Here is a 14,791-nt window from a genome sequence, read left to right as displayed (position 1 = left end):
TATGTGTACTGGATGCTGCTGACAGACATGGTACTGCAGTGCTACAGAGCAGCATTCATTTGCCTTTGCAAGATAGCAGAGACGGTTATCAGTTGTTCTGTACCATCTGCCATGCCATTGTAAATTGGCAATGAGATGATGGTTATCAGTCGTTCTGTACCGTCTGCTGCTACCATGGATGCTCCTGGCTGGCCTCGCTGAGGTCGGCCAGGGGCGCATAGGCAAAAATGGGAATGACCCCCTGGGTTATTCCCTTCCTATGTTTTGTCTAAAAATAGAGTCAGTCCTGCCTAGAATATGGGGCTAGTGTACTAGAGAACCAGAGAGCACAGCTGCTCCGTGTCAGAGCCCCAGAGATCTCGCAGAAATGATGAGCTGCATGCCATTCTAGGGGGTGCCCCTGCAACAACCCCACCCATTGCTTCCTTCCTCTGCCAACCCTCCTGGGCTACCATGGCAGTGTCCCCCCTTTTGTGTGATGAAGTTATAAAGAATGCAGGAATAAGAAACACTGACTTTTTAGTGAGATAAAATGGAGGAGGAGGAGGCAGCAGCCTCCAGCTGCTATCATCATCCAGGCAGTACAGAATCTTTTCTTTGGACATGAAGGGGGGGTGGCTGATGGAGCTCAGGCCCCCATTGCTATGATGAAGATGGTTACCAGCTGTTCTGTACCATCTACTGGGAATAACTGGGAGTCATTCCTCTTTTTACCCAGGCACCCCCGTCCCACCTCACCTGAGGCCAGCCAGGAGCACTTACGGGCTGGTGATGACAATGGATAGCAGTTATATTGTACCATCTGCCACCGGGGAGGGGATGCTGTTGTTCACTGCTGCAGCATCATGTCTACCAGAAGCATTCAGTAGACATAGGGTGACATTGAAAAAAGTCAAACTATTTTTTTTCCCTTTTCTTTCACAGGGGGGAGGGGGTAAATTGACAAGCTATACCCTGAACCACCCCAGACAATGTGTTAGACCCTACAGGCATTGGGAGCTCAGCCAAGAATGCAAATTCTTTTCAGAGACTGCGGGAGAGCTGGAGTCCTCAGTACCCCCTCCCTCTCTGAGCATCCATTTGATTCTTTGGCTTTCTGTTACACTTGTCATGCAGTACTGTGCTGAGTCCCTGCTATGGCCTCTATCTGGAGATTTTTTCAAATGCTTTAGCATTTTATCTTCTGTAATGGAGCTGTGATAGAATAGATTTGCCTTCCCATACAGCGATGAGAGCCAGTATCTCCCATATGGTCCTTGCTGAAGCGCTTTTTGGATTTGGGACTGTATCGCCACCCATGCTGATCAGATCTCCATGCTAGGCAAACAGGAAATGAAATTCAAAAGTTCACGGAGCTTTTCCTGTCTACCTGGCCAGTGCATCGGTGTTCAGATTGCTATCCAGAGCAATCACAATGGTGCACTTTGGGATACCGCCCGGAGGCCAATACTATCGATTTGCAGCCACACTAACTGTAATCCGATATGGTAATACCGATTTCAGTGCTACTCCTCTCATCAGGGAGGAGTACAGAAAGCAGTTTAAAGAGCCCTTTATATTGATATAAAGGGCCTCGTTGTGTGGACAGGTGCAATGTTAAATCGGTTTAATGCTGCTAAAATCGGTTTAAACGCGTCATGTAGACCAGGCCCAAAAGTCATTCCTACAGCAGTATTGCTCTCCCAGATTCACTAGTGTGACAAGGCTGAGAGCACCACCATATGGAATAAGGGAACATACTAAAATGGTCAAACTCCACAAAAAACTTACAGAGCTATCAGGTGCTTGTTTTATACATTTAATGGCCTCTGCTTACAAGAGTCTGGAGTAAAATGTCCTGACTATGAAAACAGTTGTCAATTCTAATGTACTTAGTCTAACAGTAGGCAAATGAGGAAAAAAACTAGTTTCATGTCTGGTACAGTCACTTTAAAGGCTGACTTGTTACACACTTGTTTTTAAACAAAATTTACCTAATAGGATGGAAATATTTGCATTAGGCTGATTAGTGTGTGTTAATTAACAGCCTACATTTTACCTATCAAGTAATTCCTGGGCCAACCATACACCATTGGACAAGAATAAGCTATACTGCAGAAGCAACATGGGCAAAAACCTTAGATAATACTGGTTTCTACCACTGATACTTAATTGCTTCTGAACTTAACTTCCAGAATAATGTGAAAAGTTAGTGTTGTACAGGTTTACAGGCATTCCTTTTACTTCACTCACTACTGCACCAATTGGCAATTACAAACGATGGATGCAGCATTTTACAACATATAATAATGTAACAGCAGAACTGAGTCAGTTGGCTACTTTGTGACTTTGTGCAAAAGGCAAAACATAACCCAGAAAGTAACTGGCAATTTATCAGTGCAACACAGCACTAATTGAGTGATGACAGCAGTGGCACCCATTCCAGGAAACAAACTATCCAGCTACACCCTGTCAATACTTAGCCCCAGCTGTAGATTGTCAGCATGCTCTGTCATACCCTTTTCAATGGAATAGAGCTATGAGGCCACCCTATGTCTAGAATCGTTTTCAGAAGAACTGGACAAAAAGCCTGGCAGGAACAGAATAGGGGTGGGAAGTGATTGACACCAGCTGGCCACTAGCATAAGATGGAGATTCCTTCCATACTACACAGACTCGATACAGGCACTAAGTAGCAGGTTACTGCCTCATCATTTCTGTGGAAGACAGACAACTGCAGAAGCTGCAGCACAGACAGTAATGATTTAAACTATATTCTTCAGAGCTGCATTAAAATTCAGCCACGATTAGTTAAATGCCAGCCCTGTGGTAGGAACTGCTGGTTTAGGAGAATAGCTCATGAAGCAGCAACTCTTCAGGGAGCAGAGATGAACCTAGAAGCAGAAATATACTACAGAAACCCTCTGTGCCATGAGTATCACAGGATACAGCTCAAAAGCATATGCAAGTCATATTCCATAACAAGTGTGCTGAAGACAACTATCACGTTAAATAGTAAGCAGTCAATGCAATACGGGTCAAAATTTTATGCCCAAGGATTTTGGGGGGAGGGGGGGGAGTAGTAGCCAGAGGAAATGTCCTCTTACTAATCACAACCAATGGCAACAATCTTCAAAAACCGGTATTACCACAGATTCTTATAATTGCAATGGTGGTTCTGTAGGCTGGGATGCACTTGCATCTGCACAGCTACATGAGGAAAACCCCATGAGCTTTGATTCCTAGCTGAGAGTATTTTGAACATGGGATGCCACTTACCTATTCTGTAAGAACATTTCTATCTCTCAGTAACCTCTCTTGAAGGGGGCAGATGTGTCACTGCACTTATCCACAATGGGGACTATGCTTGCTCTTGGTAGTGACTTCACAGGGCCTGTAGCTTGAAGTTGCTAGATAGACTAATAAATGTCTAGCAAAGTCAATCATTTCTTTCTACTTCCTGAATGTTCTTAGGAGGAAGCTGAAAGGCAGCTGTATTAACAGCAACAATACTGCTGGTAGAAATAAAAGGCTGAAAAGTCCAGGGTTCCCTTCCATGAATAGTAGCAGCAGCAGCCCAGGGCAATTCATTGCTGTATTCAGCTCAAGAGCCTCTGGTTTCAGCTCAGCAATACCCATTCACTAGCATCCAAAAATACACAGTGGCTTCTATTCCCATGGACAGTCACTGCTGCTCCTACAGGGACTGGTATAGTTAATGCAAACTTTATTTACAAAAAGACACTTAAATTAGTTACGCCATGCCATGCGTCCATACAGAATCAACAGTTCAAGGATTACATGGATAAGAATTCACAAAATTAAAAGTGAAACCACTAAAGAGCTTCTAAGAGTTAAGAGCTAGGAAAAGATCTTAAGACAATTTTACAAATAAAAAAACCAAGGTATGAGAAGCTAGTCTGAGCAGGAGGACAGCTGTTTACAGGTCTGTACACGACACCTAATACACAGACAATCTTCTATTGTCGAGAGATGCTCACTGAGAAGCAGAGTATGTACAAATACTTGTGCCACAATGACTCAGATCATCCCCCAAAATCCACTGTATTATACATAAACCAGTTTGTATACACTAGGCCTAAATGAGGCCCCTTTAACTATGAAGACTTCTAGTTTAGTAAACTAAAGCTGAAGACAGCTAAGCAGCAGCCATGCTCTCTCTCAAACAGCTTCATTTGCGACTGCTTTTTATTCTCTCCAGTCTTTTTTTTAAGTCATCAATATTGGCTGCTGTGGAAGAGGAGGAAGAGGTGGTGGTTCCAATGCCAGAGGAGTGAGTCTGATTGGAGTCTAGGTCCAAATGCTGGTAGTGCTCCCGTGACTCACGGAGCTGAGAGAGCTTACTGTGCAGCATATCCGTGGAAGATGCAACTGTAGGGGCTGCTGGTTTGGAGAGCAGTGATGTCAATGGTGGTCTGTCTTCCTGCTATGGGGTGGGGAAAAGGAGATGTTATTTAAGACACCGGAGGGCAAAAGCTGTGCAAGAAATCCACACCATAAATGAATGGCTCCTCACCCTCATGGGAAACATGCTGAACAGAGGAAGAAAAGGAGCAGTCCAACATTAGTACAGTATATACATTCCAACTCCTCCATTTCCAGGACAGATAATATGTAAGCTATTGCCATGATGCATTAGCTACTTGGAACCAAGGTCACCATTTTGTGTTAGTGAGGACCAGAGTGAATCACATGCTTCTCATGATCACTTGCATTAAGCGCAAGTCTTCTGAATTACCTGTGTGTGAGAAGTTTTCTACCTTAGAGCCTAAATCTTTGCTTAATCACTTACTGCTTCTCATCTCAATTAACTAAAGGAGCCAAAGGTCTGCACTATTGAGTACTACTTGGGATTTAAAGCAAAGCCCATCCTCACACAACAGCTCTCATTCTCTTCAGAGATGATAAAAATCAGTTCCCATTTCATTGGGAAGGCCTGCTGCGATCCTGCAAGTCTCCCACTGTATTTAAACTCTCAGTGTAGACAGTGGCTGCTCCCACATATGGCATCATGAGGACACAAGTGAGGAATTCTGAAGTAACTGAGCAGAAAGAAAACTTGGGATTGCCTAACAGAATTCTTCTGCCATCAGGTGATTCAAAGTCAAGTCACTGCTCTCCTGGGAATCTGCAGCTACAAAAAAGTCAGTGACAGTTGAGTTTACGTCTGCACCACATGCCATTTTGCACTGTAAACTGATGTGCATGTCCTATCTTAAAAGGTAAGGGTAGTGTTTTACCTAAATCTATACCACCTAATCCTTGTAGCTATTCTTGGAGTCACCAGTATGTCTAAAATGGCTGGCAATAACCATCTTTCAGTGTGTAACTAAGATTCCCAGAGAGCACTGGATGTATTGAAGGTTTGACCCATTCCATAGGTTCCTGATGTAACATACTGAGCATATTCAGCATTATTGCTGTCTCAAAATTCCATGTACCCCAACCATACAGCCCTCCATTCATGCAGCTTTTAGTTGTAGAGTGGGAGGGTACAGAAGTTTAGAACACTCACTGTCATGTGACCCAGGAGTATTGCTTAATATAGGCATTACCCTTTAGAGACCAGTAATTAAAGGTAAGTCATTTAGCCTTTTCCTGAAACTCAGTTAATTACCTGGCAAGAGAAGAGGAGATCAGACTCAAGTTGTAGCAGCTAGTGGTGTCTACATCGGTGCAGCAGACAAAAGAGAGAGTTGAAGCACTAAAAGTCTACTCAGCCAGGTAACAGCTTTAAAGCCGTTTACACCAGGAAAGGTACATGCAGTAAGACTCATTGGGATCAGAGTCTGGGCACTGTACAGCAGATCTCCAAATGACTGGCTTCACCCAAAGTGAGCCACTTCCCTTGTAGAGTTTATAGGGGTCTTCAGAAGTACAATACCTTTGCATTGTCAAGGCCACAACGCTGCCTGAGGATTTTTAGCCTTTCCAGGTAGACTGAAGGCCCCACCTCTTCCCCATTTGTGTTTCCTATGGATGAGGACACGGTGTTGGTGGAAGTGGGGACACATGTTAACTCCGTTTGAGGAGAAATTCCTAGGAAAGGGAAAAAACACGCTTAAGCCTCTTAGTCAGCCTCATGAATCCAACAGAACAATCCAGAGCTTGAGACTACATCAAGCCACATTGTGCTCTTGGAAATCCCATTAATCATAATTATATTTACTGGTAGGGCAATGGGTTTGAGTGTTGACAGTGATTAGCCCATTTTTTGAAACAAGTCAAGCCACCATAAGTGAGCAGCAAAGCAGCTCCAAAAAGCAACATGTTCTGGCCATTAATTGGAACAGCTGAAGAGGCTATTGTGGGTCATGAGTAGCCATTAAAACCAAATGGTAAATTGACATTACATGATGGAAAGGCTTTGAAATGTATCCTTTGCTCTTCAGTGCAGCAAGCCAAGTTAGAGGAACACCGAGAGGACTGATGTATTCCTCAATTGACCTAAACCCACCCAGTATTCTTGTGCAGGAAGCTTAAGGGCACTGCTTCTCCCAATTCCTTTTCATGTAATTGAGAGTGGTGAAAGAGCTTCCAAAGATCCCCTTTCCCTCTAGCCTCCACATATCAGACAGCCTTTATCAAATTAATGAAAAGCGCTATCTCTTCATGGAATGGAGAAACTAAGAAGAGAGAGTGAGGCAGAAGGTTGCCTTGGATCTTTAAAGTTGAGGGAGTTTAGGTACATATATGCTCTCCACCCACAGGAAACAGTGAGTCCTGAAGTATTCCTTTTAGCCTTTAAATGAAACTAAGCAATATGAAGAATGCAGTTTGGAAGGCTACATTGCTGAGGTGCTAACTAGCGCATCATCTTTTGACTGTGCAGATTTTTCAAGGTGGGGACAGAAGTTGGTTCTGAATTACCAGCAGCATTTAGGAGGTTCTCAGAGACTCAGTCACTCCTTTTGCCGAAGCTTGTGACAAATTACTTTGGGGGAAGGGGGAGTTAAGGGGAAAGACCACAATGGGCAGTGTGGGATCTTCTAGGAGCAGAAGGACAAGCGTAGTATGTGCCCTTTACTATAAGAAGCTATTCTATTGCCATGTTTCATGATTTCCTAATGGGATCTGTAGTTTTATTATACTGCATTTTCTTAATTACTGGAGTGTGCTTACGGACAAATTTCCGAGTTCTGTTCTACTGAAACTCTTCATTGGGCAAGTTGAGACATGTGAAATTCAGAATTTATGGGAGCAAGGATCTAGTAAACAAGATAGCCCATTAAGCAGGCCTCTGTGGTGACCGAGCTCTGAATGGATAACTGTGACTATCCCCTGGCTTCCTGGGACATTTACGAAGTGACTTAACAACTAACCTGATATAGACTGCTCCTACTAAGGATTGCCAGGCTATTCCTAGCCAAGATTGGGGAAATTAGAAGAAAAAAGCTATATTTTATGTCTGCTGTGTTGATGTGAAATCTACGAAGTTTATGCCTTGCTTCAGTCTGACAGTTTCATGCAAAGATCCTATGACACTATTTTAGCAGCCCTAAAAGAAGAGGGAGAATTTTGCAGCTGCCACTGTGATGTCCTGATAGGATGCTTCACCAAGGAAGCCTAGTTTAGGATAAGGAGAACTTCAGACTAAGTTACTGCAACAAGAATTGCTTGCTTGCCAGGCCTTCAACATAGGACTCCAGAGCACTGCACTCCATTAGACAGAGTAAAAGTTTTTGAATTTTCTTTTAGAGGGGCACTTCTCTAACCATGACCAGAATGATGTGCACTGAAGTCCTTTCAGATCTTTACCTCTATCTCTTCCCACCTAGTTCGGTAAGGTAACCACAGCACCTTCCCTGTGAGTGGCAAAGCATAAGTGGTCTTTGCAACAGGTGCCATAGTGACTTCACAAATGTGCCACTAATGAGTGCTCAGAGAATAACGGGGTTACTTTGGAAGCCCATAAGGCTTTCAAACATAGTGACATTTAAAGGGAGCAGCTACAGTTGCCACATTATAGCTAGATTCAGCATGCCAAGTCCCCAGGCCCAATTCACTTGTGTTGCCAAGAAGCTCTATACCTGTAGATGAAGGAATGCGTCCTTTGCCCTCCTTTTCCATCTCAATGTGCCGGAGGCCTCGTTCTACGTAGCTCTGGAAAAACTGAGATGAGTTTTTCAGGAAGGGCTCAATGTCTGCATCAGAATACTTCTTTTTGTATTCATACAGCTCTGCCAGGCCCTGGGGAAGGAGGAAACTTTCCATGTGTTACCCAAACTGCAGTAGGCACATGAGGTGGTATAATCTTCCCCTTCTTCCTATGGTAAAAATGCACTCACCTCTTTAGTGTTCTCCTTGGAGCCAATCTTCTTAAATATCTCTGCTAAAAAATCATTTACTTTGGCCTTTGAAGACTTTTCATCCTAAGAAAGAAATTGAAACTCCTGAACAAGATTGTTTAAAGTGGCATCCCCAAAAAATTAGAGGTCCTTAGCTAAACAATTTACAATACACTCAAGTGCCAAGGACCTACCAGATGCCTGTGGCGCTTCAGGGACAGACACACCCACAACAGCACAGGCTAGCTGGGTCAAAAGAACCGTCTTTTACAAGACTGGGGTTTATACGGATGTCAGGTACAGAGGACGACACATCTTAGAAGACCTACATTTAAAGCCTGTTCTGGCCACAGTTAAAGTTTAGTGGACCAGCCATTATCAGAGCTCCTGTTCAGCAAGCAAGATGGGTACTATTGAGCCTTAACGCATCTCAGAGGCACAGTATTAGAAGGACCAATTTCAGACACTGATCACATGTTCCAGTGGGCAACCTAACTTCACATCTGACTGGAGCTAGTTAGGAACTTGTTTCTTAGAACAGAGTCCATTTGCCACCTTTCCCTTCACCGTTAACTTCATGTTACTTACTATGCGAGAAGCCCCCTTTTCTGTCTCTTTATCAGTCTTGCTTCCAGTTTGGTCCATGGAGTGCTTCATTACTCGACACAGGTGAGCCTCCAGCTCAGATTCATTCTTGTTTTCTATCATTGTTAAATGGTCCAAGATCTGAGAAAGACATAATAAAAACTTTAAAGACAGCTTGAGCATTTTAAATTAAAGCACATAGCTGGTTTCTGCTCTAACCTTGGGCCCTTTCAGCTTGCACAGAGTGTGAAGCAGGGTTTTAAGTGTCCTTATGGGGAATTCACTTTTACACTGCTTCAGCTTCTCCTTGGGAAACACCTTCATGAAAATGTGGATGTCCAGCAGGATTCGATCCAGGTTGATGCTATTGATGGTTTCAGGAAGAAGCCGCACCATTCTCCACAGACACTGGAGAGAAAGAAAAGTTTATGAAGAACCAACTGCTCAAGTCAGAGGGGAGTTCCTGCTGCAGGTTTTGCTGTATCCAGGGTGTCGGTATCTGGAGCTAGATGCCCAGAAGAGTAAGTGCTGTTGATTCCATTACCAGGAGATTGATCGAGTTATTAGTGTATGTACACTACCATGAGCTTCACACACTGCTCTGGGCCTGCTGGATGCTTCTAATCTCACTAAGGGTATGTCTAACCTAGGATAAGGGGTGTTTAACATCAGTATTTTAACTAGCATGTTTTAGAACCTTAGCGTAGATGGGGCAAGTTTTATCTTAACATGATCTAGACTAGGCGCTAGAGTAGCATTTAAAGTTATGTTCACCAACTTGGTCTTAAAGCACTTTGTTTCTGTCTGAACCAACAAGTCTCAATTAGGAACAGACACTTCAGAGAAGGAACAAGTGAGTACACAACCCCCATTATAGGCTCACCTTCATGACAAGCTCTGAGAACTTGGGAGAGCTGGCTGTTGCTAGCAGACTGTCTTGGAGCAGAACAAGCAGGGCACTGGAGAGAACAAGTAGCATTAGATGGGCAAATACTATAAAAGGGATTGGAATAACACCGCCCTACTGACCACCACACCAGGGACTACAGATCGCAACTAGTTCAGCTTTCACACAATGCTCTGCACCTCCTCCCTGTCCCCAATATCTTACTATCAGCTCCATAAAAATGGAGAGCTGAATTTCTGCAGAACATACCATGTCAAAACTGGTCAACTGACAGTCCAATGACAGACTACAAGTTTAGGTTGTAGAATGGTTCATTGTAAAGCTTTACCTCAATGATATAGATTGGACAGTGATTTAGTTACAACTGTGCCCCTTTAGATACATCTACACAGCAGCTGAGAGCATCCTTCCCAGCAAGCGTAGACATACGCTCACAGGCTCTGCTTGAGCTAGCGTGCACAAACAGCAGCATGGCTGTAGCAGCGCTGACGGCAACTCAAGCTAGCCACCCAAGTACATACCTAAGGGAGTCAGGCAGGGTTGTATTCAGCTGGCTAGTCTGAGCAGCTGTAGCCACACTGCTATTTTTATCACGGCTACCTGCACTGGGAAGCATGCTCCCAGCTACTATGTAGACCAGGGGTCGGCAACCTTTCAGAAGCGGTGTGCCGAGTCTTCATTTATTCACTCTAATTTAAGGTTTTGCGTGCCGGTAATACATTTTAAAGATTTTAGAAGGTCTCTTTCTATAAAAGTCTATAATATATAACTAAACTATTGTTGTATATAAAGTAAATAAGTTTTTAAAAATGTTTAAGCAGCTTCATTTAAAATTAAATTAGAATGCAGAGCCCCCGGACCTGTGGCCAAGACCTGGGCCGTGTGAGTGCCATTGAAAACCTGCTCGTGTGCCGCCTTCGGCGCACGTGCCATAGGTTGCCTACCCCTGATGTAGACATTTCCTTAGATTCAGGGCCAGAAGCTAAAGTTACTGTCCTGATACGCTTGTTTTTTCAGTAGCCAGGTGAACTATTCTACAGCCAGCTTTGCTCACCACTTTAGTTGACAGGCCATTGTCTTGCAAGAGGACTCAATGAGACAGTGACTAACATATGGTAAAAGCAGACTGGAGAGCCATGTTAGCTGAAATCACATACACGAACAGTGACGTGGTATTTCATCTGTGGTATAGGACTGTTGTAGAGGGAGAGAACTTGGGTCTTCTCTGATTCTAGCAAAGACTAACTTACCTCAATATGTTGGTCTGGTCAGACTTTTCCAGAACCTTCACCACCAAAAGGTTGACTGATCGGATGACCTGCTGCCCTTCCTCAAGGTCTTCAACCCGTGAATCCAGCATTAATGTAATGAGGCCATGCATTAAGTCTTTCAGCACTCCTGTGGAGGCCTCCCGAGCCAGGCTCTCCATCTGGAATAGCTGCCAATCAAAGCCAGGATTAGAAATTTCTTCAGCATGCACCATTTAGTTAAGGGACTCATCTGGGATTCTACTTGCAACTCTCTCTTTAAATATGCACCTCTTTCACAAAGTGTTTATATAGTCTATTAAAATGTATGGGAAGAACATTAAGGTTATAGAGTCAAGCGTTCAAAGGCAGGAAATACCAAAGTTAAGGCTGTACATGTAAATGTTAGTTGGTTTTATTTTGAAAATAGAATATGTAAAAATGGTTTCTTACCCCCAAAAGATCTACTCCCCATGTGTGTATTGGTCAGAGCTACTGATTTCAATGACTACAATGGAGATTCACTATATTTCCTACTCTTGGCCCTCCTGAGCCAACCCAGCTCTGAGGGAGAAGCAAGATTCTACTGCTTCATTTGTGTCAAGAATAGTTAAAATAAAGCAACTCTATTACCTGTGCAAACCCGTGAGGAAAAAAATTAAGTTGCACTGGACCCTGAGGAGCTGATTTGAGTTGCAGACCTTTATTGTTGGTGGCAATGCAAGAAACTGACAGACAGCACCAGCTAAGATAGAACTGCATTTTAGTTGCGTTTCTTAACATAGTATCTTAATGCATACACATAATTACATTATTTTTCAGATACTGCAATACACTATTTTTCCTTCAACCTTAGATACACATGAAGCATTACCATGCATGTCAGAGAATCTAGGAAAAAAGACATAGGCGGGCCTGGTACCAACACTTAAGGTTTCCCAATACTTCCCGCTATAAGTCCTTGTTTTCAGTTGCACCTTTGCCAAATTTTACATGTTTTGGCTGAAGTTTTCCATACCAGCTATCTGCCTCAAGTTAATGGGTTGTTTTTTTAAAAAAAATTCAGTCAAAATGGTTCAGCCGTTTCCAAGAACAAAGCTAGTGAAAAAATAAGTTGTTCTGCCCATGTTAAAATATTCTGGTGACTTATCCTTTGAAAAGCTTGGGCATCCCCATGCTTTGGGACAGGGGATGAAATTTGGCAGGGAGAATCCCTGTGAAAATCCACCAGAATCTGGCCAAGTTATTCTGGGCTACTGGAGGCCATGCTGGGTCCAGGTCTCTAAACAGAGCAGGGAGACTGTCCAGGACCCCCCAGCTGGTGCCCAGGCAGCATAGAGAAGGAATCTGCCTGCCTGATTTGAACACAGAAAAGGACAAGAGCCAGACTTGTAGGGGGACTGGCTGGGCAAGAAGAGACTGGGACTGGGAGCCCATTAGCTTGAAGTGGAGGCTGAGAGGTGTCTAGGTAAGGAGAATGGAGCTCGGACAATAAGCCAAAGGTGGGGAAAGAGACAGGACTGAAAGAGTAGTTGGGGCAGAAGAGCCTGTGCCTACCAGAGCATACTCCCCTCCAGCGCCTGGATGGAACCTAAAAAAATGTTTAAGTATCACCATTCCTCTACCATTGTCATTCATAGTCACTGGGCCAGGTAAAGTGAGAGAATGATTCCACAACCCAGTAGACAGGGCACTAATCTTTGATGAGGAAACCCAGGTTTAAGTCCCTGCTCCAATTACTCTATTTATAAACACATTCTCCTCTTATAGGCTCAGACTTTAAGGTCAGAAGGGACCATTATGATCTAGTCTGACCTCCTGCACAATGCAGGCCACAGAATCTCACCCACCCACTCCTGACGCTGTCCCATGTTAAGACCCACATCAGCATATCCCAGCAGCTAGGGCACTCTCCCACATGTGAGACCCAAGTTCAAATCTCATCTCTACATTAGGCAAAAACAGGGGGAACTGAACCCAAAGTCTCCCAAATCCCTGGTGAGTGTCCTAACCATTGGGCTAAAGCTTATAAAGGAAGACATTACTGCCACCTCTTCCTACGGCCCTTCTGTGAATCTAGTTTTCCTGTTCTTTTGTCAAAAATGATTGAATAGCTAAACAAATGTTTCAGGCTGAAATGAAATGTTTTGACTGATTGGCTGAAAGATTTAAAAAAAAGTTGGTTTCAATTCAACCCAAAACTGAAAACCTTTGATTTTTCAGAATTGCCAACAAACCAAAAATGTCCATTTGCCCAGCTCTAATCACAAGTTAGGAGATGCCAGAGTTAAGGATGCCTCTGCAACCTTAGTTCACCCGCCATGATCAAAATATATTTTCCTCCACAGGATGGGCCCGCTGTGGGGCTAAATCAGGGTTGTGTGGTGAAGGAGACTATTGTCTATAGCATAATTTCTCAACCTTTTTGATACCAGGGACTGACTTGCTGCCTTCCTAAACTGTGTCAGGGACTGGCGCTGGTCCATGGACCAGTCACTGAGAAACACTGGTCTATAGGACCCTTGCTTCATTTGTTGCAAAAACTGGAACATGTGTAGTAAATGAAGCAGAGGATTGCAGGAAGAAAAAGGATGCTCTCCTGATTAAGGCAGTTGAACGCTGCCCGGAAAACTGAATTTTGTCCCCACCTCTGCCACAGAGTTCCTATGTGATGCTAAGCAAGTCACTTAAACCAGACTTTTCACAGGTGGTCACTAATTGTGTGTTCCCCATTTTTTTGGTGCTTGACTTCAGATCTTGGGGTCTAGTTTGCAGAAGCGCTGCACACTCACAATTGCATTCAATGGAGCTGTGCTTTGACTATATGAAGTGCTGTACAATGCTACATATACTCAAACATCAGGACTAGACATCTCAAATTCCTCTGTGCCCCAGCTCCTCATCTGTAAAATTGGGATAACAAACAACTCTCCCCCCTCCCGAATCTCTCGGGGGTGTTATGAAAAATTAATAAATTTGAAAAGCACTCACACTATGTGATGAGCACCACAGAAATGCCTGAAAGAAATAATTCTGTCTTAAGAACAAAATTTGAACAGTGTGCACTAAAGAAGGCATGGGGATGCACAATGAACAAGGGGAAAAATAATAGCATATCATTAAGTGAGCACCACCCATCCTGTGCATTGAACAAGGTGGGTGCTGGGGGGAGGGGGAGATGGGGAACAGCTAGTGATCATAATGTATATGCACAAGGGCTCTGAATTAAGGTAACAGTCTATGCCTCCTCCACCATACACTGAAATCAGGCAGACCTATACAACTCAGCCATATTTTACTTAGGATGTTTGGAAGACTAACATCCAGACTGTACCGTACCTCATGCTCTAGTTCAGCCACAAGTTACTAGGCTTGATGTACAAATTCTAGCGTCTGTGTTATGCAGGAAGTCAAACTAAATCATAATGGTCATTTCTGGTCTTAAAAATGCTAGAACAAAAATACATTTCCCAATCCCCTGGCTAGGGATACAAGAAGTCATTTTTAGTAGTCAATGGTACTTCCTTTAGACAAGGCCTCATCCCTGCTCAATTTCAACACTAGAGTTATTCAGGGTGGTCACAAGCTGTTGCAACAGGGAAAGTATTTCCCCCTTGCCACTGCCTCATTTCAGATAACTGTGCCATGTTAGAAAGTTAAAAAAAAGTTATCCTCTGACAGAAACCAAGTCTAGAAACTTTCAGCAACTGAAGACAAACAACCCAAACTGTAGCAATCACTAACCTTTCAGCCGCAGTATTCAT

The 14,791-nt window shown here is 43.5% G+C and overlaps 1 protein-coding gene across 6 annotated transcripts in view; it reads right to left on the bottom strand.

The window, feature by feature from the left end:
* Window positions 1–1,785: 1,785 nt before the first annotated feature.
* Window positions 1,786–14,791, bottom strand: part of CKAP5 (cytoskeleton associated protein 5) — a 97,695-nt gene continuing 84,689 nt past the window's right edge. For 5 of the 6 annotated variants that reach the window (XM_039538381.1, XM_039538379.1, XM_039538385.1 and 2 more), the window contains 8 exons: window positions 11,031–11,218; window positions 9,757–9,832; window positions 9,093–9,281; window positions 8,877–9,014; window positions 8,289–8,372; window positions 8,031–8,190; window positions 5,885–6,039; window positions 1,786–4,426 (listed from right to left, as the gene is read on the bottom strand). In XM_039538381.1, coding sequence (XP_039394315.1) covers window positions 4,172–4,426; window positions 5,885–6,039; window positions 8,031–8,190; window positions 8,289–8,372; window positions 8,877–9,014; window positions 9,093–9,281; window positions 9,757–9,832; window positions 11,031–11,218 — 1,245 coding nt within the window. In that variant the 3' untranslated portion in view covers window positions 1,786–4,171. The remainder of the gene's footprint in view (window positions 4,427–5,884; window positions 6,040–8,030; window positions 8,191–8,288; window positions 8,373–8,876; window positions 9,015–9,092; window positions 9,282–9,756; window positions 9,833–11,030; window positions 11,219–14,791) is intronic. The other variant, XM_039538384.1, reaches the window with a different exon arrangement.

The sequence above is a fragment of the Mauremys reevesii genome, linkage group 4 (assembly GCF_016161935.1).
Source record: "Mauremys reevesii isolate NIE-2019 linkage group 4, ASM1616193v1, whole genome shotgun sequence".
NCBI classification, from domain to species: domain Eukaryota; kingdom Metazoa; phylum Chordata; order Testudines; family Geoemydidae; genus Mauremys; species Mauremys reevesii.
The sequence above is the reverse complement of the archived record's forward strand: the minus strand, read 5'-3'. Positions and strand labels throughout refer to the sequence as shown.